Below are 24662 nucleotides of genomic sequence, written 5' to 3'. Positions count from 1 at the left end.
TGTTTCCTGCAATGTTGAATGCCCTTGAATAACTGCACCTCACCCCACGAAAATGATACAGTCTTGTCCATGCACGTCATGTATACCTGATGGACCGTTTCATGAGTGGCTAGCAACACCATTCTGCTCCACTTGGCTTCTAGCCAACGTGGTTTTTAACCAGGGAAAGCTATGATGCAGCCATTCTAGTTCTAACATTCTGACATTCTGGTCAGCTATTTTTTATTGTCATTTGTGCCATGAAGATAAGCAACAGGTGATTGAGGCTCTGCATGGGGAGCTGTTGATGCCCAGCTTAGCTAATGTGTACCCTGCATGTGGACAAGTATTGGAGGTGGCTGATAAAAGTAATAAATTAATCCTCTTTGTGCACACAGGAGTGATTAGTAATATCTTTGGTATACAACTTGCAATGGTTGGAAAGGAAAACCAGGTAAGAGCTCCACTTTGTTAAATTTACTTGAAAACAGAGTAAGTTACTAGTCACATAATTCACAATAGATATTAAGTAAACTACAGTAAGAATTATGAAGATTTACAGACATTTAATCAAGTGAATGATTTTAACTCATTAAGACCCTTTTGTGTTCCACTAACTTGATGACATGCCACAGTAAACACATATATTTGGTTTCTTCAGTCTTTGCATGCCTTACCTTTTGATATGTGCGATTTTTCTTATTGTTTATTATATTATTATATATTATGTAACATATTAAATAATGTGATCAATATTATATTAAGAATAGAATGTATGCTATAATAAATATGAACAATATAATAATAATATATTCTTATTCAAATCATCTCTACTTTTAGGTGCTTTTTAAAATACCATTATGCATTTATTTATTTATTAAATATAACAACATACAAACACATTCTTACCATATGATCATTCCATTCTTGATATATAATCAATAACTCACAATATCATCACATAGTTGTATATTTATCATCATGATCATTTCTTAGAACATTTGCACCAATCCAGAAAAAGAAATAAAAAGAAAACAGAAAAAAATTCATGTATACCATACCCCTTACTCCTCCCTTTCATTGGTCACTAGCATTTCAATCTACTAAATTTATTTTAATATTTGTTCCCCCTATTATTTATTTATTTTTAACCCATATGTTTTACTCATCTATCAATAAGGTAGATAAAAGGTGCATCAGACACAAGGTTTTCACAATCACACAGTCACATTGCGAAAACTTTATCATTATACAATCATCTTCAAGAAACATGGCTACTAGAACACAGCTCTACATATTCATGCAGTTCCCTCCAGCCTCTCCATTACACCTTAACTAAAAAGTTCATACCTATATAATGCATAAGAATATCCTTCAGGATAACCTCTTGACTCTGTTTGGAATCTCTCAGCCATTGACACTTTGTCTCATTTTGCTCTTCCCCCTTTTGGTCGAGAAGGTTTTTTCAATCCCTTGATGCTGAGTCCCAGCTCATTCTAGGATTTCTGTTCCATGTTGCCAGAAAGGTCCACACCCCTGGGAGTCATGTCCCACGTAGACAGGGGGAGGGCAGTGAGTTTACTTGTCATGTTGGCTGAGAGAGAGAGGCCATATCTGAGCAACAAAAGAGGTTCTCTCGGAGGTGACTCTTAGGCCTAATTTTAAGTAGGCTTAGCCAATCCTTTGCAGGGCTAAGTTTCATATGTACAAATCCCAATACTGGGGGCTCAGCCTGTTGCTTGGTTGTCCACACTGCTTGTGAGAATATCAAGAATTCTCCACTTGGGAAAGTTGAATTTTCACCCTTTCTCACCATTCCCCCGAGGAGACTTTGCAAATACTTTTTTATGCACTGTTCAAATCACTCTGGGATTTATCGGGGCATTACTCTGGACAAACCTACAAAATCTCATGCCCTACTCAAGGTTCCATGTACTATGGTGTTCAATTAAGGGTCCACATAAGTTATATTAGGAAATGTACTAGTCAAAATATAAATTTTGTACCAAATAAACATTTTTTGCTTTAGTCTCACATATAAGTTAAAGTTTTAAAATTTTAATTACCATCTATTTTCAGCACCCTGCAGTATTGACATTCCTTTATTCCTCCTCATGCAAAAACATTTTTAAATTTGTACATTTAGTCACTATCATTATACCCTCTAGGCATTCCTAGATTATACCATCTCAGTTTTTATCGTTTATCTTTCCTTCTGATTTCATTTGTGAAATCCTCCCTCTATCATTCTCACATTCAGCTTCATTCAGTGTTCTAACATTATTGTATTACAGTTAGGTGGTGTTATGCTATCCATTTCTGAATTTTTACAATCAGTCTTGTTGCACAATCTGTATCCCTTCAGCTCTAATTATCCAATATCTACCCTATTTCTATCTCCTGAGGCCCTCTGTTACCAACTGAAATTCTCTAAATTCATTCATTAATATCAGTTCATAACAGTGACACCATACAGTATTTGTCCTTTTGTTTCTACTAATCTCACTCCTTAAGGTCCATCCATGTTGTTACATATTTCATAACTTTATTCTGTCTTACAGCTGCATATTATTCCATCATATGTATATACCACAGCTTGTTCAGCCACTCATCTGTTGATGGACATTTTGGCTGTTTCCATCTCTTGGCAACTGTAAATAATGCCACTATAAATAATGGTGTGCAAATGTCCGTTTGTGTCCTTGCCCTCATGTCCTCTGAGTATAGATACCTAGCAATGGTATTGCCAGGTCATATGGCAATTCTATACTTGGCTTCCTGAGGAACCGCCAAACTGCCTTCTACAGCAGTTGTACCATTTGACATTCCCACTAACAGTGGATAAGTGTGCCTCTTTCTTCGCATCCTCTCCAGTACTTGTCATTTTCTGTTTTATTGATAATGGCCATCCTGGTGGGTATGAGATGATATCTCATTGTGGTTTTGATTTGCATTTCCCTAGTAGCCAGGGAAGTTGAGCATCTCTTCATGTGCCTTTTGGACATTTATATATCCTTTTCTGGGAAATGTCTGTTCATGTCTGTATTAGTTTAGGTTCTCTAGAGAAACAGAATCAACAGGAAATATTTGTAAATATGAAATTCATTAAAGTGTCTCATGTAACCATGGGAACATAGAGTCCAAAATCTGTAGCGCAGACTGTGAAGCTGACAATTCCAATGGAGGGTCTGGACGAACTCCACTAGGCTTGCTGGCCGAAGCAGGAAAGAAACCTGTCTTTTCTGAATCCTCCTTAAAGACCAGTTTTCCTTCCAAGCAAAATTAACAACCAGATGCACTGCTTGAAGTTCTACCCACTGGGAGGATTTCCCTTCACCACTGACCTTCAAGGACACCCCAGAAAGGGGTTGTAGTGCTGCAGCTGTCCACTTTCGGGTGGTACCTGTGTATCGTGCTGAACCATTTGTAAACCAGACCCGAGTTTTCTCTTTCTCAGTCAATTCACTGTAAGGAACACCCCAAAACGCCATTGCTCTGGTCTGGGAAAGAGAAGGTAATGTGGCAGGAGTGGAGACCATGGGCATTTGGGCCACTTCCTCATGTAACTTTCTTGTGCCTTCAAGACCTGCTCTGGCCCTATCTCGTATATACAATTTCCATTTTACAATAGAATGCTGCTGCGCACGCCCAACTTTATGGCTTGGTGGGTCAGACAACACCCTGCTCATGATAGGCAACTCAGGTCTCATGGTGACTTGGTTAAGGGTTCAGTCTCTACTAAGGCCCAGTAACAGGCCAAAAGCTGTTTCTAAAAAGGAGAGTAGTTATCTGCAGCAGAGAGTAAGGTTTTGCTCCAAAATTCTAAGGGTCTGTGCTGTGATTCTCCTACAGGGGCCTGCCAAAGGCTCCAGACAGCATCTCCATTTGCACTGACACTTCCAGCACCATTGGATCTGCAGGATCATATGGTCCAAGTGGCAGAACAGCTTGTACAGCAGTCTGGACCTGTCGCAGAGCCTCCTCTTGTTCAGGTCCCCACTCAAAATTAGCAGCTTTTCTGGTCACACAATAAATGGGCCGGAGTAGCACACCCAAATGAGAAATATGTTGTCGCCAAAATCCAAAGAGACCAACTAGGTGTTGTACCTCTTTTTTTGGTCGTAGAGGGGCCAGATACAGCAACTTATCTTTCACCTTAGAAGGGATATCTCAACATGCTCCACACCACTGGACACCTAGAAATTTGACTGAGATGGAAGGCCCCTGTATTTTTGTTGGATTTATCTCCCTCCTCTGACATGCAAATGCCTTACCAGTAAGTCTAGAGTAGTTGCTACTTCTTGCTCACTTGGTCCAATCAACATGATATCATCAATATAATGGACCAGTGTAATGTCTTGTGGGAGGGAGAAATGATCAAGGTTCCTGCCGAAAGATTATGACATAGGGCTGGAGAGTTGATATACCCCTGAGGTAGACAGTGAAAGTATATTGCTGACCTTGCCAGCTGAAAGCAAACTGTTTCTGGTGGTCCTTACTAATAGCTATTGAGAATAAAGCATTTGTGAGATCAAGAGCTGCATACCAGGTACCAGGGGATGTATGGATTTGCTCAAGCAATGATACCACATCCAGAGCAGCAGCTGCAATTGGAGCTACCACCTGACTGAGCTTACAATAATCTACTGTCATTCTCCAAGACCCATCTGTTTTCTGCACAGGCCAAATAGAAGAGTTGAATGGGGATGTGGTGGGAATCACCACCCCTGCATCCTTCAAGTCCTTAAGAGTGGCAGTAATCTCTACAATCCCTCCAGGAATCTGGTATTGCTTCCAATTTACTATTTTTCTAGGTAGGGGCAGTTCTAGTGGCTTCCACTTGGCCTTTCCCACCATAATAGCCCTCACTGCACAAATTAGAGAGCCAATGTGGGGGTTCTGACAGTTGCTCAGTACGTCTATTCCGATTATACATTCTAGAACTGGGGAAATAACTACCTAATGGGTCCGGGGGCCCACTGAACCTACAGTGAGATGGACCTGCGCTAAAACTCCATTGATCACTTGGCCTCCATAAGCCCCCACTCTGACTGGTGGACCAGAGTGATTTTCCGGGTCCCCTGGAATTAATGTCACTTCTGAATAAGTGTCTAATTATTCCCCAAATATCTGATCATTTCCTTTCCCCTAATGCACAGGTACCCTGGTAAAAGGCCATCGGTCTCCTTCAGGAAGGCTTAGAGGAAGATTAACAGTATAAATTTGTGGCAGGGTAACAGTGTTCTCCCCCAAAGGGACCTGGGCTCCTCCTCATTCAAGGGGCTCTGGGTCTGTAAACTGTCTCAAGTCTGGAAATTGATTAAGGCCCGTGACTCTTTGTTTCTGTAACTCAAGTTAGACTTCTGTTCACTTGACCTAGAACTCCTTTATTTATAGAGCTCAAACAAGAATTTAGTAGATTGCCCATCCATTGTGCTTCTGGGTACCCCATGATTTACTGGCCAATGCCACAAGTCTCTGTGAGTCCGATTATTTTGACTCCTGCTTTGTCTGCTGTCTATTATAATAGCCACATCTTCCTTGTGTTTGATGACTAAGTACTGCCACCTGGCTTCTGCCAACTTGGGATCTGATCATCCCCATTGTGTTTAAGGATTCCAGCTCAGTGACAGCAGTTCCCACAGTAAATCTGACCTACAGAGAAGTATAACTACAGAGCTCTTCAGGGATGATGACGCTAGTCTCACAAATTTATTTCTCACTGTTCTGGTAAAAGGTGCATCCTCTGGACATTCCTGGGGTGTAAGAGCAGGCTTTGCATGATAAATCCACTCTAACATTCCAATCTCTCTAAGCTTCTGGATCCCCTCATCTACATTATACCAGGGCAGTTCTGGCATTTCAACCTCAGGTAATGTTGGCCACCTTTTGATCCATGTTTCAACCAACCATCCAAACGAACTGTTAATGCATTTTCTAACCCCTCGAGCTATAATACTGAATGCAGAATCTCTGCTTAGTGGGCCCATATCAATGAATGCAGCTTGATCCAGCCTTATATTCCTCCCATCATTATCCCACACCCTTAAAATCCATTGCCACACATATTCCTCTGATTTCTGGAAAAATCACACAGTTCTTTTGGAGTATAACGTACCTCTTCATGTGTGATACTTTGTACCTCACCTTTAGGGGCCTGTTGGGACTTTAGTCTAGTTATAGATCTGGAAGAAATGAGGGGTGGTGAGGGTGGGTCATGAAAAGAATTAGAAATATCTTTCAAGCCATTTGCTTCAGGGCCTTCATTTGCAGTTTCATCTGGTGAAACAGGATTAATCACTCTAGGGCTAATCCCTTCAGGAGGAGGTTGGGTGGTCAACTCCTCAAGCCAGGCTGGAGGTGGGGTAGCTGTGTCATCAGGGCAGACTATTACAGGGTTATCTAGAGAAGACTTGGGTTTCAACTGCACCTCAACTCATCAATCCATATGTCACCATCTCATTTTTCAGGGTCCCACTCCTTTCCAATCAATGCCCCCACTTTAATGGCAGACACCATGCAAGATCGAGATTTCAGTTTATGTTGTAAAGTTCTACTCTAACAATAAGATTCTGAGTCCGATTTTCAGAGATCTCAAGTCTACAGCTACAGGAAATAAGATTTTCCTTCAGGACACTCATAGAAACTTCTACATCTGTCAGACAGCACTTAAACTTCTCATTTGAAGCCTTAAGCCCATCCCTTCCACTCATTAATGTATCCAGTGTATCTAATAACAGCCAGATAACATCTCTATACCTCCTCTTTCCACAAAACTCCATAAGGGTGTCAAAAACATTATTCCCCACAGCCTGGCTTTGTACAAGCGAAGCATTAGAAGAATCAAATGATGATATTTTGACTATCTCTTTTGCCAACTCACTCCATGGATTGGCAGTGTTATTCTGATTATGGGAATCAGAGTTCTTAGGGCCTTTGAGTCCAGTCAGAGTAGAAAACCATTCATAAAAACCCATTTTTAAGATTCTGTTTCTTAAGAACCACTCCTGGTACCAAGTTGTATTACTTAGGGTTCTCTAGAGAAACAGAATCAACAGGAAATATTTTTAAATATAAAGTTTGTAAAAGTGTCTCATGTAATTGTGGGGACATAGAGTCCAAAATCTGTAGTTCATGCTGTGAAGCTGACAATTCTGATAGAAGGTTTGGATGAACTCCACAGGAGAGGCTCGCCAGCTGAAGCAGGAAAGAAACTTGTCTCTTCTGAGTCCCCCTTAAAAGGCTTCCAGTTATCAGATTAAGCATCACTCATTGCAGAAAACACTCCCCTTGACTGATTACAAATGGAATCAGCTGTGGATGCAGCTGATGTGATCATGATTTAATTCTATGCAATGTCCTCATAGCAACAGACAGGTCAGCACTTGCCCACAGACAAACAGATACCACCATTTGGCCAAGCTGACACATGAATCTGACCATGACAATGTCTTTTGTCCATTTTATAATTGGGTTGTCTATCTTTTTGTTGTTGAGTTGAACAATCTCTTTATATATTCTGGATACCAGACCTTTATCTGATATATCATTTCCAAATATTGTCTCCCATTGTGTAGGCTGTCTTTTTACTTTCTTGACAAAGTTCTTTGCTGCACAAAAGTGTCTCATTTTAAGGAGTTCCCATTTCTTTCTTTCTTTCTTCAATGCCCATGCTTTGGGTGTAAGGTCTATAAAACCTCCTCCTATTATGAGATTTATAAGATATTTCCCTACATTTCTCGTAAAAATTTTATGGTCTTAGACCTAATATTTAGGTCTTTGATCCATTTTGAGTTCGTTTTTGTATAGGGTTTGAGATATGGGTGCTCTTTCATTCTTTTGCATATGGATATCCAGTTCTCTAGGCACCATGTATTGAAGAGACTGCTCTGTCCCAGGTGAGTTAGCTTGACTGCTTTATCAAAGATCAATTGTCTTTAGATGAGAGGGTCTATATCTGAACCTCTATTCGATTCCATTGGTCAGTATATCTATCTTTATGCCAATACCATGCTGTTTTGACCACTGTAGCTTCATAATATGCCTTAAAGTCAGGTAGCGTGAGACCTCCGACTTCATTTTTCTTTCTCAGGATATTTTTAGCTATTTGGAGCACACAGCCTTTCCAGATAAATTTGGTTATTGGTTTTTCTATTTCTGAAAAGTAAGTTGTTGGGATTTTAATTGGTATTGCATTGAATCTGTAAACCAATTTAGGTGGAATTGACATCTTACCTACATTTAGTCTTCCAATCCATGAATAAGGTATACTCTTCCATTTATTTAGGTCTTCTGTGATTTCTTTTGACAATTTCTCATAGTTTTATTTGTATAGGACTTTTGTATCTTTAGTTAAATTTATTCCTAAATATTTTATTCTTTTGGTTACAATTGTAAATGGAATTTTTTTCTTGATTTCCCCCTCAGATTGTTCATTACCAGTGTACAGAAACACTGCAGATTTTTGAGTGTTGATCTTGTAACCTGCCACTTTGCTGTACTCATTTGTTAGCTCTAGTAGTTTTGCTGTGGATTTTTCAGGGTTTTCGACATATAGTATCATATCATCTGCAAACAGTGAGAGTTTTACTTCTTCCTTTCTAATTTGGATACCTTGTATTTCTTTTTCTTGTCTAATTGCTCTGGCTAGAACTCCCAACACAATGTTGAATAACAATGGTGATAGTGGACATCCTTGTCTTGTTCCTGACCTTAGGGGGAAAGTTTTCAGTTTTTCCCCATTGAGGATGATGTTAGCTGTGGGTCTTTCATATATTCCCTTTATCATGTTGAGGAAATTCCCTTCTATTCTTATCCTTTGAAGTGTTTTCAACAAGAAAGGATGCTGAATTTTGTCAAATGCCTTTTCTATATCAATCTAGATGATTATGTGGTTTTTCTGTTTTGATTTGTTGATATGGTATATTACCTTAATTGATTTTCTTATGTTGAACCATTCTCGCATACCTGGGATGAATTCTAGTTGGTCATGGTGTATAACTTTTTAATGTGCTGCTGGATTTGATTTGCCAGAGTTTTGTTGAGGATTTTTGCATCTATATTCATTAGAGAGATTGGTCTGTAGTTTTCTTTTCTTGTAACATATTTGTCTGGCTTTGGTATGAGGGTGAGGTTGACTTCATAGAATGAGTTATGTAGCTTTCCCTCCCCTTCAATTTTTTTGAAGAGTTTAAGCAGAATTGGTACTAATTCTTTCTTGAATGTTTGGTAGAATTCACATGTGAAGCCATCTGGTCCTGGACTTTTCTTATTTGGGGAGCTTCATAATGACTGATTCAATTTCTTTACTTGTGATTGGTTTGTTGAGATCATCTATTTTGTCTCGAGTCAATGTTGGTTGTTCAAGATTTACAGACATTTAATCAAGTGAATGATTTTAACTTTATTAAGATCCTTCTGTTTTCCACTAACTTGAAGACATGCCACAGTAAACACATATATTTGGTTTCCTCAGTCTTTGCATGCCTTACTTTTGATATGTAGAATTTTTCTTATTGTTTATTATATATTATGTAACATATTAAATAATGTAATCGATATTATATTAAGAATAGAATGTATGCTATAATAAAAATGAACAATATAATAATATATTCTTATTCAAATCATCTCTATTTTAGGTGCTTTTTTTTAAACCTGTTCGATCTATCAGTTATTGAGAGAAGTGTGTTAAATTATCATATCACAATGAAGGATTTATTGATCCTTGTAATTCTGTCAAATTTTTCTTTGTATATTTTGAGGTTATATTGTTAGGTTTAAGACTTCCATATATTTGCAGCAAATTGAACCTTTTATCATTCTCTCCCGTAATGCTTTTTGCTTTGGTTTGTATTTGCTCATTACATTCTTTTTCCAGTCATTTAAAGTTTCTGTATCTTTATTCTTTTGATGTATTTCTCATAAACAGCATATAATTGGACTTTGTATAAAACTGTCTGACAATTTTTGCCTTTTAATGGGAACAACTATTTTAGTATTTCTACTATCTTATTTCTGCTTTCTCTTTGTTCCAGACTTCCATTTTCTTTTTCTCTCTCTACAAGCCTCTTTTTGCATTTTTCTTATTCCATTTCTTCCTTTCTATTAACTTCAAAACTTATACAGTCTATTTCTAGATTGTTAGAGGTTACTCCAGAAATTTTAACAAGTATAATTTACTCATCAAGTCTAAAGTTATTTATTATCTTTTCTCTCCTTCAACAATACAGAAATTTAGAAAACTTTATCTGGTTCTTGCCTTTCCTGATTTACACATTATTTTAGTTGAATTTTGCTTTTTCTAACTCCCAAGATATTACTATTAATGGTTTATATTATCAATGTTTGTTTCAGATTTTATATACTCAATTTTTAGCCATTTTTCAAATCTGCTGTCAGTTTTATGCTCTTTTGCTTTTCACTTATTCTTCAACCTCTTCTAATATTTATTTAAACACATTAAAGTATTTTATATTCTGTATTTGTTAATTCAGGAGGTCACTGCATGTCTAATTCTACTGTATGTTGTTTCTGCTTTGATTCACAACTTGTGATTTTTAGCTCATATATAGTTAATTTTTGGAAATTAACTGTGTAATTGTTAATGCCCAGGTGGGACGTGAGCTCCTCCAGAGAGGAGGATTCCAGCTGCTTTTATGGGTGTCTGGGAGCAGTGCCAACCCAAGGTCACTTTAAAGCAAATTATTATCTTGAGGTTTTTTTGGACACACAAAGTATATATTTTGTCTGCACACTGAATGAAGTCAGGGCTGTGACTTGAAGATCAGGAAGGACCCTTCCCACCCCCAACCCCTCGGCAGTTCAAGTTTGCAAAGAACTTATCTTCGCAGTTTTCTGAATGGCAAGGGTGGGGAATAGGATAATTTCTAACTCGCCCTTACGGGTGAAAGTGTCAAGTATTATTTTGGTTTGATAAAGCTGCTAGAATGCAATTGTACCAAAAATGGAATAACTTTAAAAAAGAAAACTTATTAAGTGGCAAGTTGACAGGTCTATGGCTATAAAAATGTCCAAACTAAGGCACTGAGGGGAAGATACCTTGACTCAAGAAAGGTCAATGGGTCCAGAAAACCTCTGTCAGCTGGGAAGGCATGTTACTGGCATTTGCTGGGGTTTTTCACTTCTGGTTTCAAGCAGCCTCCCTGAAGGCATTTACTTTCTGCATCTCCAAACATCTGGGGTCTTGTGTTGGCTCTGTCCACTCTGAAGTATTTTGCAGAATGTTTCCCTCTTAAAAGGCTCCAGTAGGCAAACTCACCTTGAATGGGCAGAGACACATCTCCATGGAAACCATCTAATCAAAAGGCCCCATCCATAATTGGGTGGGTCACATCTCCAAATTAAGTAACCAAACAGATAGGGAGACTTAAGTCTTAAGTTGACTTAAGTCTTAATCAGAAAGGTCCCACCCAAAAATACTGAATGAAGGTTAAAGAATATGGCTTTTCTGGGGTACACAACAGTTTCAAACTGGCACACATATTGTCTTTCAGGCTGCTGGAAAGAGAACTTTGTATGTTGAAATTTTACTAAATGTTCTATTTTGGTTTTAGAAAAGGCAGCATCCTCTGTGGTGCCGTTGCTCTTGGCAACCAGGGCTAGAGAGATTTTGAGGAACAGTGGTAAACAGGAAACTCTCCGGGTTCTTTTCCCCATCCTCAGTGCCCATTCCAAATAGAATTCAAGTCACAGTCTCCAGGTGAAAGTTGCCTGGGGAGGGCAGCTTGAGTACAGCTCTATAAGCAGATAAAATAACTCTGATGCCATATCTTTGACTTACACCTCAGCTTGCCTGGGATCAAGGCCAATTTCCTCCTGTATCGTGATCCTGGTTCCACTCTAACTTTCTCCCCATCTGTTTGGTTACTTAATTTGAAAACCCTCTTTCTGCCCAGCCTTTCCAGTTCTTTTGGGAAATTGGACCCACATCACATCTGAAATACCATCCTCTCTGGTTCTCCCCAATCTCAGAAATCATCTTGAACTAGTGATCTGACCTCATGAGCCGCTCCCCATAAAGACCTTGGATCACCTCATGGCCGCCTAACCTCAGTCCATTCAAGAATTAATCTCATGATCCAACCTAGATAGTTTTTCTTTTTTTCTTCTCATTTCTTCCTCCCCTCTTGCCCTTCTCTCTCCTATTCTTCTTCTTGCCCTTCTCAGTCAATGGGCTACTGGCTCCACTCCTATTACTGTACACAAATGTCATGGTTACATCCTCTCTCTGGAACTCTAATTCCTCATCCCCTTTTCATCCTTGAGAAATCAGCTTCATGGCCCGCAGAACCAAATGTGAAGCATGTGTAGTGGGATAGAGAATTCCTCCTCCAGGCTCTGTACATCAGTGTCCAGCCCTTTCATTCCTTGTGGTTTTTTACTTCTAGTCCAAGAGGCCCAGAAGCAAACCTGGAGGTGAGACTCGAAGAAAGGTGGAACCATGCTAACCTTGAGTCCTGTGAAGAAGCAGACTCACTTTCAGGAAACCCCGATATCACTGCAGAGAAGGAAGATGAGGGCCCTCAAATCTGCCGTGTATGTGGAGACAAGGCCACTGGATATCACTTCAATGTCATGACATGTGAAGGATGCAAGGGCTTTTTCAGGTAGAGCTACCTGTCCACCCTCACCCACCTGCCACCACCAGCCCATTGGGTCACGTCTACCTGGGGTTTTGCCATTAGCTCACCCTCCAGCAACTCAGGGCCTCAGTTTGGACTGCCTTCCATGTTCAGAGTGTGGGCTAGAAGCCCTTCCAAAGGCCAGGTGATTGTTCTCAAGTGAATCATTTACATCTCAAAGGAATCCCTGACAGGCGATCTCCAACTTCTACCTTTCCACTCTAGTCCAGAAAGGTCCTCTTCCCTTAAGATACTACTTCATTTTACCACCTATTCTTGAATAAAATAGATCAGTCCCTAAAAGAGGAAAGAATTTGAAGATCCAAAATGTAAGTGTTCAAATTAATCTTATGGGGAGGTTGTTAAGAGTGGCATAAACTAAATGAAGAACATTTCAAAACAAGCTCACTCAGAAACAGATAAACGGAGGGACAAAAAGTTATAAAGACTGAAAAGTCCCAAGTCACAGCAAGACAGGCCCAGAGATAAGAGCTCAAGATGTTCAGCTGACGAAACAAAAAGAGCAAAATTAGCTCAGCAAAGCCAAAGCTCAGCACAGAACTCAGCCTAGGAGGTGGAGAAGTAGAACAAGTAAGGAGGGGAAGAAAGGAATGTGTGCTCCTGTTTGCCCTCAGGCAGAGATGGGGTATACAGGAGCAGCTCCCACCTCAAGGACCACTTTTGGGCCCTCTTGCATTCTCAAGACTTGGCCCTTTGCAGAGAGTTGTTCTTGGCGGCTGGACATTCTAATTGACATGAGTGCTAAAGCCTGGCCCCACCCTGCAATCCCAAAGATGGGCTGCTGGTCAGGATATCATGGATGGGGCCCAGATGTCTGCCCCCAGAATCCGCAGGAAGACTTCCAGACCTGGATGAGCCCAAGGAGGCACAGCAGCAGCCTCTGTGTTGAGACCAACTCATGGTCTCCCAGCTGTGGAGCTGACATGTTCAGGGCTGAGCAGTTCTAAGGCCCCATGGCGTTGTCTGCCTAGGACAGGTCCAAGGGCAGCCATGTTCCGGGGAGAAAAGAACGCTTGTGTTGTATGAATTATGTAGCAAAGGTGCAAAACAGCAGCAGTATCAAACTGAGTTCAGCTGCACATAAGAGGACATGCCACTCAAACTGGTTTAAACAATAAGGCAAATGTATTACCTCTCACAACAAGAAGTCTGAAGTCTTCAGGGTTGGTGAGTTCAGCGGCTTAGTTCTTTCTGTGTTTCCTTTCTGCCACCCTGCCCCAGAGCTTCGATTTCAGTCTGGCTCTCTTGGGGTTGTATGATGGTAACACTGCGCCATGGACCACATGGTGTTCAGGCAGAGATCATAGAGGCCCATCTCATCCTCTCTCTAAAATCAAGGAAACCTTTCCTAGAAGACCCCAAGACATCCTCTGCATACCACATGGGCTAGCGCTGAGCCCCTTGTTTTGCCCTGAGTTGGGTATATGCCAACATGACCACACAGTGGGCATCACAACCATATCTGGATTCTGCTAGCATGAAGAAGGCCACCCGGCAGCATCTGTGTGGACTGCCCTGGGGTGTGGGGATCCTCTACTCTCCCCCTACCCATTGGGTGCTGTTCCTGGGACTCCCAGAGGGAAGGCAACAATTTTGTAGTGGTAAGAGCTTGAATTTGCAGATTCAGATTCCATCTCCTCATTTATCTGGAGGACATGGGGTGAGCCATCCTCTGGAAGCTTCAGTTTTCACATCTGTGCCACACAGATGCCATGATGAATTTCCATAAGGTTGTGAGAACTAAGTGTGGAAAGCTCTATATCCAATACATAACATGCCCTTCATAAATGTGAGGTCCCTTCCCCTCTTACCTATTCGGGGAGTACTTTGGAGTAGTGCCAGAGGCCTTTTTCATACCCAGGTAGGCAGTGGTGGCAGGTGGGCGTGCACCTGTAAGGAACACAGCCCCCCTAGGCTGGTTGTTGATCTCAGGCCTCTGGCCACCGAGCTCAAACCTGCCTGTCAACAAAAACCCAGCTTCTGCAGTTCAACTCTCAGGGCCCACTGCAGCCTTGCTGTCTGTCCCTTGTTCCCGTGCGAGCATTCCCTCACTTTCCTCACTGCTAGATTAGAACCAGAGACCACAGTCCAGGAAAAATTTGTTTCTCTCTGTCAAGCTGTGAAAATAGGAAGAAAGAGTAGGGCCACACCGGCTGGGTCTTCTATGGGGAGTTCACAGTGTCTGGACTTGGTGTGGGGGGTTGTGCTGGTGTCTCTAAAAGGTGTGTACCCTGTCCCCTTCCACCCTGCAGAGCCAGCAGCCCCATACTGCACTGTTAAGGATTCTGAACCTCCTTGCCCCACTGGTCAATCAGGAGAAACCATTTTTCCAATGGGGAAGCATGAGAGAGGTAGAAAAGCTTCCCCATAGTGCACCTGTTCTTCCTGGTGCCGGAATCTAGAATGGAGCTGGGCAAGGAAGGGGCTTTTTATGCTTAGGTTTCTGGAGTCAGGTGTCCTCTGACCCCCTCTTCCAAGAAGGAGGAAATCCACAAAGAGGTTCATCTCCATGGCAACATCGCCCAGGCCATCTTCAGGGCGGGCTGGAGAACATTTACCTCCTAACAAGATGCCTGTGAAGGAGGGGAGGGGCTGTTCCTTGGGGAAGGCTGGGGCCTAGATCAGAAGCATCCCAGACATGGGCTCAGGGGCTGCACGAGCGTAAGTAAAGTCTGATTTCCTGTGTGAATGTTGGAAAGTTTTCATCCCCTGCGGTTGCTCCTCTAGCCGAATCCTGTACCTTTAGGGAAGCCACAGTAAAGACAAAAGCTTGAAGGGCACTGAGCTGTGCCTTTTCCATAAAACACTACCCAACATAGGAGGCCACGGTGGGGCCCACGGAGGGTGTGGCTAGTGGCTCCGGAGTTGAGGTGGGTGGGGGGTGGGGGTGGGGGATTTGGGGCCCCTGGCCTGGGGACCCAGTGCCCGATGCAGCCCATCTAATGCCGCTGGTTCTCTCACAGGAGGACCATGAAACGCAACGCCCGGCTGAGGTGCCCCTTCTGGAAGGGCACCTGCGAGATCACCCGGAAGACCCGGCGGCAATGCCAGGCCTGCCGCTTGCGCAAGTGCTTGGAGAGCGGCATGAAGAAAGAGAGTGAGCAGCCAGCCCCGCGGAGGGGAGGGTCAAGGGTCCTGCGAGCCTGGTGCACGCTGGCCTCAGGGACCGCATATGAATGGGCCATGGGCATGTGTAATGAGCACGTATGTAGATAGGCCCCGTGAATGCACTTGTGCACGTGCATGTGTGTGAGCTTGTGGTCCGCATGCAAGAGGCCAGCAGCTCATTGCCTGCATCACTGTGGGCTGACCCTGGAAGCACTTGAGAGAATGAGGGCGTCTTTGTTCTCTGCCCTGGGAGGCGTGTTGGGAGTCTCCAACCCAGCTGTGCTGCCTGCCCCTTCTCGCTCCTCAGCTTCCCCTGTGTGATTCTTTCTTTGTCCCGTTCATAATTATCCTCTTGGTGTTTTCACTCAATTGGAGGTAGGGGTGGAGTTGGGGCAGGGAGTTGGGGACATCTGGTGTGACATGAGTCCCAGCCTCCCATCTGCTAGTGCCCAGAAGCTGCTCCAGACCTGGCGTCCTTATAGGGGACCTGGTTGCAGACAGGTGAGCCAACTGGTCTTGTGCTCCCCTGCTGTGTTGTCCCAGGTCACTCTGAGATTAAAGTTCATGGAGAAAAGGCTAGAAGCTTCCAGTGTATATTTGCCTCGCAGAGTGACCTGAGGCCATGGGCAGAGAATGAGTGAACACCCTCACCTGGCTGTTCCTGCTGACAGACTCCCTCAATCTCTTCTCTCCAAGGACCCCCCACAGCTTTTTTCTATACATAAGTGTGCTCCAGAAACCCATGGAAGCCCTATGAGTCTGGGCTTGTAGGAAGTGTCCAGGGCTCATATTGTTTGCTAGGCAGTCGCCCCAGCTCTCCAAGGTCTTGGAGACACAGAGGCCTTGGTGAACTCTGAGAGGTCTTGTAGGTATGTAATTCAACAGAAAACAGTAACATCAGTAACAGTTCTATTTACTGAACATCTGTTATGTTCCAGGAAATATGTTAGGCCCTTTACATGCAATGTCTCATTATAACAGTGGCATGAGGTAAGCATTGTTATTGAGATTACAAAGAAAACTGAAGGCAAGAGACGTTAAGAAACTTGTTCAAGGTCACAGCTAGTAAGTGGAAATCCTTCATGCAAACCCAGAACCTTTGATTCTGAAGCCCACACTCTTTCCACTGTCCCACAAAGTCTTCTCAAACCCACTGCTGAGGGCAGCAGATCAGTGCACCTCATCCCTCTATCCTTACACAAGTATGTTTCCAGAGGAGTCCACAGACCTCCACAGACCTCCTGAGTCTGGGAAAGGGCAAGTATTTTTTTTTTTGTCACTAGCACTTTTCCTTATCTCGAGAGAGTTAAGAAAGGAGTTCCTCGCCTTCAGGCTGAGGCTGGTGGCCCGTGCATCTGAGGCTGCCCCCATCTCTCCCTACAGTGATCATGTCCGATGCAGCCGTGGAACAGCGGAGGGCCTTGATCAAAAGGAAAAAGAAGGAGCAGACTGTGACTCAGCCATCGGCCATGAAGGGTCTGACTGAAGAGCAGCAGACAATGATTGGAGAGCTTATGGATGCTCAGATGAAAACCTTTGACATCACCTTCTCCCATTTCAAGAATTTCCGAGTATGAGGTTTTAGGGCTGGATCAACACCAGTGCTAGCTCTTCAGAGCCCCAGCCTCTTTCCCAGGGGTTCTCAAAGCCTGGTCCCTGGGTTAGCAGCATCAGCATCACCTGGACACTTGTTAGAAATGTAAATTCTCAGACCACCTAGACCTGCTGATTCAGAAACTTTGGCGATGATGGGAGGTGAGGGGGTAAGGGCAGCAGTCTGTGCTTTAACAAGACCCCCAGGTGATTCAGATGCATGCTGAAGTTTGAGAACCACTGTTCTCTCCTTCCACAGCAGGTAGGAATTGGGTGTGAGCTGCAAATGGAGAGAAAGCAAAGAGGTTCCCCAGGGTTGCTGGCATTCAGGGTTTTATGAGGACAGCATCAAGACCTGTAGGGAATGTGACCTTTGCAAAGTAGTGTTTTTTTATCCAAGAAAGATTAGTGATGTCAGCAGGGCTCCCAGTGCCCTCCCTCATCCGGTGCTCACAGGTAGCTCAGGTGACTGCCTAGCTCTGAGGACTGGAGGAACCCAGTGACCCAGAAACCTGTTCTTTCCATCAGCAGCTCCCAGACTTTCTCTTTGAGTCCCCTGAGTCCAAGGTCAGGGATGCTTGGGACATACCCAGGGTGGAGTTCCCACTCTCCCTCCATTCAGGCAGGGAGCAAACTTCTTCTCTGACCAGGCAGGGATGTGTGTGATCATTAATTCACCGATACAGAAAGCACCAGACCAGAAAGAGGAAACAAGTTCTTGTGTGTGTGTGTGTGTGTGTGTATGTGTGTGTGTGCAGTTGTGCATAGACTCAGGCTGTGGTTGTCTGTGTCCCCCCAAGGCCTGTGAGGGGATCTGTTGGTGACAATACATCGCTTCTTTCTTCCTTCCACCTCCTGACTTATCCCAGCTGCCAGAGATGCTTAGCAATGGCCATGAGATTCCAGAGTCTCTGCAGGCCTGTGTAGGGGAAGAAGCCACCAAATGGAGACAGATCAGGGAAGATATGTGCTCAGTGAAGGTCTCCCTGCAACTGCGGGGGGAAGATGGCAGCGTCTGGAACTATAAACCAGCTGACAACAGTGGGAAAGAGATCTTTTCCCTGCTGCCCCACATGGCTGACATGTCAACCTACATGTTCAAAGGCATCATCAACTTTGCCAAAGTCATCTCCCACTTCAGGTAGGACATAGCTCTGGGGTTAGGGGCTGGTGGATGGATGTGGAAAGGAGTGGGAAATGGTCGAGAGGTTCTAAGTTTCTGAGGTAGATCCCCCTAAGTTTGGATAATGTTGGTGTCAAAAGACCCTCCTTCATCTCTGCCCCACACAGCGGCCTAGGTGTGGCTCATCAGCTTTGTGAGCGTGGGCGTGCGGCTTAACCTGCCTGTGCCTTGGCCGCCCCATCTGCTAAACAGGACCTTGCAGGGTTGTCATATGAAATATGTTAATATCTGAAGAGATCCAGGACATGGTGGACATCAAGATAGACATTTTCTTCCTTATTTCAACTCAAGATATTAGACATCACAAGTTGACAATTCCAGTGCAAGGAATGAGTTGATAGGAAAAGGAAGGAAGTCCAGAGAGAGAAGAAAGAGAGAGAGATGGACAGACACTGGGTCTCCGGCAGTCTGCCACCAAGAGAAGACCGAGAAGGCCATGGGGGAGGGGAGGGTGGTCCTGAAAGCCAAATGGTTGGGACTCCACAGAGTCATCTGTGGAAGGAAAAACCATGAGGCAACTGGAATTAGCAGGAGACCCTGGAACCTCCTGGTGTGGAGGGAACCACAGCCCCATAATATGGAGACTGGGCTAGGAGGCCCTGGGCCTCTCTTTCTTTAGACTGGCCTTCTTGTCTTGCCAAGCCTGGTCTAGGGGAGCTGAGGCACACACACACACAAGGATTCTCCAATTGCGTCAGCAGAGAGAGAGGGCAGGTTTTGTTCCAGGAGTCCACAGACTACCTTGTGGGTGACACCCAGGACTTATTTAATGGGGTTGGGGAAGCAACAGGCTGAATGGGGTTCAGATTATGATAAATCTCATCAACGGAGCAGGGAGGGAGTCATCTTCCACATGTGGACACTGGCAGCTCCTTGCTGACATCCTTTGGCCCACAGATAACAGCTGGGTGGTCTCAGGACCACCAATGACCCCAAAATGTAGGCACTGCCATCACCTTCATTCTACAGATGGAAAACTGAGGTCTGGTGAGGTTAAGGAACATGTTCAAGGTCACAGTTAGTCAATGTGGAAGCCAACTTTGAAAGTACCAAATTGTAGACTTTAGAGCCAGCTCTGAGCCAGGCCCTGAGCTGGGCACTGGGGAGACACAGAGAATAAGATCAATTTCACAGCATTTGCAGATTAGCATTATGGATCTAGAAGACAGGTGCAGGGAGCAAAAGGGCCTGAATTCCCAACGAGACTAGAGCCAGAAACGGGAGCTCCTCAAGAGCCATCCATGAAAGACATACCCCTCCCAGCCTCCTAATTGTCTCCTCATTGGAGATGACTCCCTAGGTGGGGATCTGGGGGTCCTCTCTCAGTCCAGAGAGGGAGAAATTTCTGCCAGATGGGAAGAGTTTCAATGTAACCATAAATATCAAATGCTATTAAACAGCAACTGTGGCAACTTGGTACTAGGGATGCAACTCAAAGGCATCCAAACTGCTGGCAAGATTTTATTTAAGTGAAGCTGAAGGGACTGTCATTCTAAGGGGGGAAACTGAGGCAGAAAGCATGGGAGCAGATTCAGGGACCAGGAGTCAAGCCATTAACTATAGAACAGTGGCTATGTAGGAAATTGGAGGAGATGGGCCGAGGCTGTAGGGGAATGGATTGCCAACCTAAGTGGGCAGTGGAGAGTCACTGAAGGTAGCAGGAGGGTAGAGGGAAATGGTCAGGAAGAGTAATGGTTGGTTGGATTGTGAGGGGCAGAGATTGCAAGTAATTAGAAAGGAACTGCAGTGATCCTCCGGGCAAGGAGCCCAGTCCACCATCACTCTCTGCCCCCAACTACCCCACATGATTTCTGGATTAGAAGAGTGGGTGCTGGTGCCAGGCTATAGGTGGCTTCCCAGGGAACTGTCACCTCCACCCCATCCTTGCTGCCAGGGACTTGCCCATCGAGGACCAGATCTCCCTGCTGAAGGGGGCCACATTTGAGCTGTGCCAGCTGAGATTCAACACGGTGTTCAATGCAGAGACTGGGACCTGGGAGTGTGGTCGGCTGTCCTACTGCTTGGAAGACCCTGCAGGTGCCCGAGACTGTCTTCCCTGGCAGAGGGAGGGAAACTCAACAGTTGTGGGGGTGGAAAAGAGCCACGCCAGGAAATGGGGTTCTGGGATTGCTTGGCAGGAAGGTTGGGCGATGGAAAAAAAGGCCTTAATGTGTGTGTTGAGGAGGGAAGTCTTGTTGAAAAGTTGCCTCCTACATCCCACATCCATCTGCAGAGGGCTTCCAGCAGCTTCTCCTGGAGCCTGTGCTGAAATTCCACTACATGCTGAAGAAGCTGCAGCTGCATAAGGAGGAGTATGTGCTGATGCAGGCCATCTCCCTTTTCTCCCCAGGTGATGCCCCCACCTGCCCTGCCTGATCCTCCCCCAGCCTGCTCACATCCCCTCAACTTAATCTGCAGGAGCTAGCAGCCCCTCCTCTGCCCTCCTTGGGGAGAATTGCAGCAGGTGGCCTTGCTCCCCACTCACTGCACAGCCAGGATAGTGATTCTGGTTGGATTTTGCTTGGGCCCATGAAGTGATGCGTAGCCCTCCCTTCACCTCCCTGCCTGGGTATCTCTGGCTCTGGGTGGTGGTTGACTGGCAAGTTCCTCTGTCTGGGCTGGACTGTCTTTGCCCCGAGGTCCCTGCCTCACCATCTCACCTCCCTCCCCCTCCCCAGCAGACCGCCCAGGTGTGGTGCAGCGTGGTGTGGTGGACCAGCTGCAGGAGCGGTTTGCCATTGCGTTGAAGGCCTACATTGAGTGCAGGCGGCCCCAGCCTGCCCACCGGTGAGCAACTCACAGGGGGGACAGGGGCCATGCGGTGTGAGGTGGGATCCTTCTAGCCCTGCCTGCCTTAGGACTTGCCCTGCAGGCCCCTGCCTGCCCTGGGCCTCTCTGGGAGAGCAGACTGGAGTCCTTCCTGGGGCAACTGGTTACCAGGGCTTTTGGGTCATGTTCTAGGACCTCTCCTGAGGTCATCTGCCCCGTCAGCCTGAACTCCAGCCAACAATGGGGAATCCGAGAGGACCAGAGGCCAGCCCAGCTAGGGGGACAGTTGCTCCTGGAGGCGCAGTTCACATCTGTCTAGGGGTTTCCATGCTCCTGTCATCAAGCGGTGGAGACAGCTGGTCATCCTTCTGAAGGCCCCAAAGAGTCTTCTAGAAATATCCAGTAGTAACAAGAAAGATAACAAAGAAAATGATGACATGAATAAGGCCAGTAATAATGAAAAATATGTAAAGCTAACATTTGTTGAGAAGTGCTAGCCCCTAGGCTAGCTAGGAAGTTTCCATGTATTATCACTTTTAATTCTCAAAACAGCCCCATGAGGTGGGTATGCCACTATGTTCTAGTTTGCTCACTGCCAGAATGCAATATACCAGAAATGGGGTGACTTTTAAAAAGGAAAGTTTAATAATTTGCTAGTTTACAGTTCTTAGGCCGAGAAAATGTCACAATTAAACAAGTCTATAGAAATGTCCAATCTAAGGCACCCAGGGAAAGATACCTTGGTTCAAGAAGGGGGCCAATGAAGTTTAGGGTTTCTCTCTCAAGTGAGAAGGCACATAGCGAACACAGTCATAGCTTCTCTCTCATCTGGAAAGGCACATGGTAAACACAGTCAGAGTTCCTCTCTCACCTGGAAGGGCACATGGCGAGCATGGTGTCATCTGCTAGCTTCTTCTCCTGGCTTCCTGTTTCATGAAGCTCCCTGGGAGGCATGTTCCTTCTTCATCTCCAAAGGTCGCTGGCTGGTGGACTCTTCTTCTCGTGGCTATGTCGTTCTGCTCTGCTCTCTCTGAATTGCACATTCTCCAGAATGTTTCCTCTTTTATAGGACTTCAGAAACTAATCAAGACTCACTCAAATGGGTGGAGACATGCCTCTACCTAATCCAGTTTAACAACCACTCCTGATTAAATCACATCTCCAGGGAGATGATCTGATTACAGTTTCAAACATACAGTATTGAATAGGGATTATTCTGTCTTTACGAAATGGGATTTAGATTAAAACATGGCTTTCCTAAGGTCCATATATCCTTTCAAACCAGCACACACTGTGCTTGTTCTTCAAGGGAATTGAGGCATGGGGCAATTGTCCAAATATCCAAGCCAGAAGGGGCAGAAACCAGAGGGGGATCCAGGCAGATCAAGTCAAAGCTTCCTTCCAGAGAAACTCAAACAAACATAGGAGTAGGAAATGCTTTAGTTTGTCCTGGTCATACCCCAAAGGTGGGCAGCTGCTTAAGACTTTGCCCAGACAGGGGCTTCCACACCATTACTGGCCCTCAGCAGGCACTGTGGCCCAGTACCCTATCTGTTGCCCACAGGTCCAGGGACAAATTTGGATTGCATGGAGCCTGAAGTGTGAAGTGTTTAAGACTAGCAATATGATAATGTGAATTTTAAAACTCACGTCCTTACTTAGTCCGCACCAACTTTCTCTTTGGCTGAGGCTCCCGGGGTGCTGGGAGTGGCTGTGTCCTTATCTGCTCTGTCCTCCCATGCATGGAGCTCAGGTGGCTGGAAGTGCCGACCTTCTCTTCCATCATGGGGAAACTGAGGCATGGGGAAACTCAGACACATCAGACCTGCAGCTAGATCCAAGAAGTACTTCTGGGCTGCAGCCCCGACCTCTGTAATTACTCCTCTCAGTCCTAGCCCCCTGGCCACTTAACCAAAACAGCAATTTCTTTTCTTTCCCAAAAGGAACATATGCATTTGGTGCCTGCAGTGTCTAACTTTTCAACTGAGTTCCCTATGTCAAAGACTCAAGCCCAGTGGATAGGGAGAGTGCAGGTCCACACCCCAAAGACCTGTCAGGCTGGCATGCCATTCTCATCCATGAGCTGAAGCAGAAGCTTAAGGAGTTCAGCCAAACCTTATCTCTTGGCTGATTTGAGATGAAAATCCCCCAACTTGCACAACCCCACAACAGTCCAGGGCTGGTGGGTGGGGGTAGGATGGGCTGTACCCCCCCAACTTTTCCTCCGGCTGGTTTGCAGGTTCCTGTTTCTGAAGATCATGGCTATGCTCACTGAACTTCGTAGCATCAACGCCCATCACACCCAGCGGCTGCTGCGCATCCAGGACATACACCCCTTTGCCACCCCCCTCATGCGGGAGCTGTTCAGCATCTCAGATGGCTGAGCACCTGCCCCTTAGGTGGAACCTCCATGGGGTAGCCAGACCCAGAGCTTGATACCCTGAGATTGCCACTTCTGGGACTAGACAGATGGACACCGCCGACAGCCAACCATGAGCCTGCCTCCCCAGGAACTCACTGTCTACTGTGGCCACAGCCCGCCAGCTTTCCTCAGAAAGAGGAAATGAGTCATCTCACTCTCAATGCCCCCAGGGCATTTTCCTTATGTGGAAAGCGCACTGGCCTATAGGTTAGGTCCCTCAGAGAGGCGAGGCTTCCGCTCTCTTTTCAAAGACCCTGCAGTCTGGGGGTGCAGTGCTGTGGTGGGGGAGAAGAAGGGCCAATCAGGGGCTGGGCCATCTGAGAGTCTGTGCCCACATCCAAGTTTCTTAGTTTCTTGGGCCTTTTCACTGCTACCTGTAATACCTCAGCCCTCTGCCCCTACACTCATTCCCCACCCCCAGCCTCCTGTCAGATTCCGGGCCTGTGTTCACCAGCAGGTATGTTAGTATCTGTGGGAGACCAGGATGCCTGCAACAGAGACCAGAATGCCTGCAACAAATGCCAGAAGCTTGTCATGACCTCTCTCTCTGTTTATTTCTTCCCTTGCTCTGGGTACCTCATTCTAGGTCTGCCTCCATTCAGACACACTAAGCACCTACAATAAGCATCATCCTGTGGGGTATACAAAACTGACTCAACATGGATCCTGACCTCAAAAAGTTTATGGCTAATTAAAGAAAATGTGGCAGAAATACAACTTTGGTCATAAGGAGAAGTGATAACTGGTATGAGAAACTCAAGGATTTTTGTGTGGATGCTGAGCTGTGCTGGTGTTTTCTGCAGGCACCTGAGAGCCCAAGAACACTCCAGGACCTGTGTTCATGGGTGGAAGGTCTCTGCCTGTGGTTGTGTGTGCAAGTGTGTGACTTGGTGTAATTCTGCTCCACATCTGCACTTAGGGGCTTAGGTTTTCTCCTGAGGTT

The 24662-nt window shown here is 45.0% G+C and overlaps 1 protein-coding gene across 3 annotated transcripts in view; it reads left to right on the top strand.

Annotated features, from left to right (window-relative positions):
* NR1I2 (nuclear receptor subfamily 1 group I member 2) overlaps window positions 1-24413 on the top strand; it is a 70678-nt gene extending 46265 nt beyond the window's left edge. For 2 of the 3 annotated variants that reach the window (XM_077118226.1, XM_077118228.1), the window contains exons 2-9: window positions 12390-12608; window positions 15608-15741; window positions 17136-17323; window positions 18215-18486; window positions 20423-20565; window positions 20762-20878; window positions 21207-21315; window positions 23537-24413. In XM_077118226.1, the coding sequence (XP_076974341.1) occupies window positions 12577-12608; window positions 15608-15741; window positions 17136-17323; window positions 18215-18486; window positions 20423-20565; window positions 20762-20878; window positions 21207-21315; window positions 23537-23681 (1140 nt within the window). In that variant the 5' untranslated portion in view covers window positions 12390-12576 and the 3' untranslated portion in view covers window positions 23682-24413. The remainder of the gene's footprint in view (window positions 1-12389; window positions 12609-15607; window positions 15742-17135; window positions 17324-18214; window positions 18487-20422; window positions 20566-20761; window positions 20879-21206; window positions 21316-23536) is intronic. The other variant, XM_077118227.1, reaches the window with a different exon arrangement.
* Window positions 24414-24662: the final 249 nt, after the last annotated feature.

Source organism: Tamandua tetradactyla, chromosome 10 (genome assembly GCF_023851605.1).
Source record: "Tamandua tetradactyla isolate mTamTet1 chromosome 10, mTamTet1.pri, whole genome shotgun sequence".
Lineage (NCBI taxonomy): Eukaryota > Metazoa > Chordata > Mammalia > Pilosa > Myrmecophagidae > Tamandua > Tamandua tetradactyla.
This window is presented reverse-complemented; position numbering and strand designations above follow the sequence as displayed.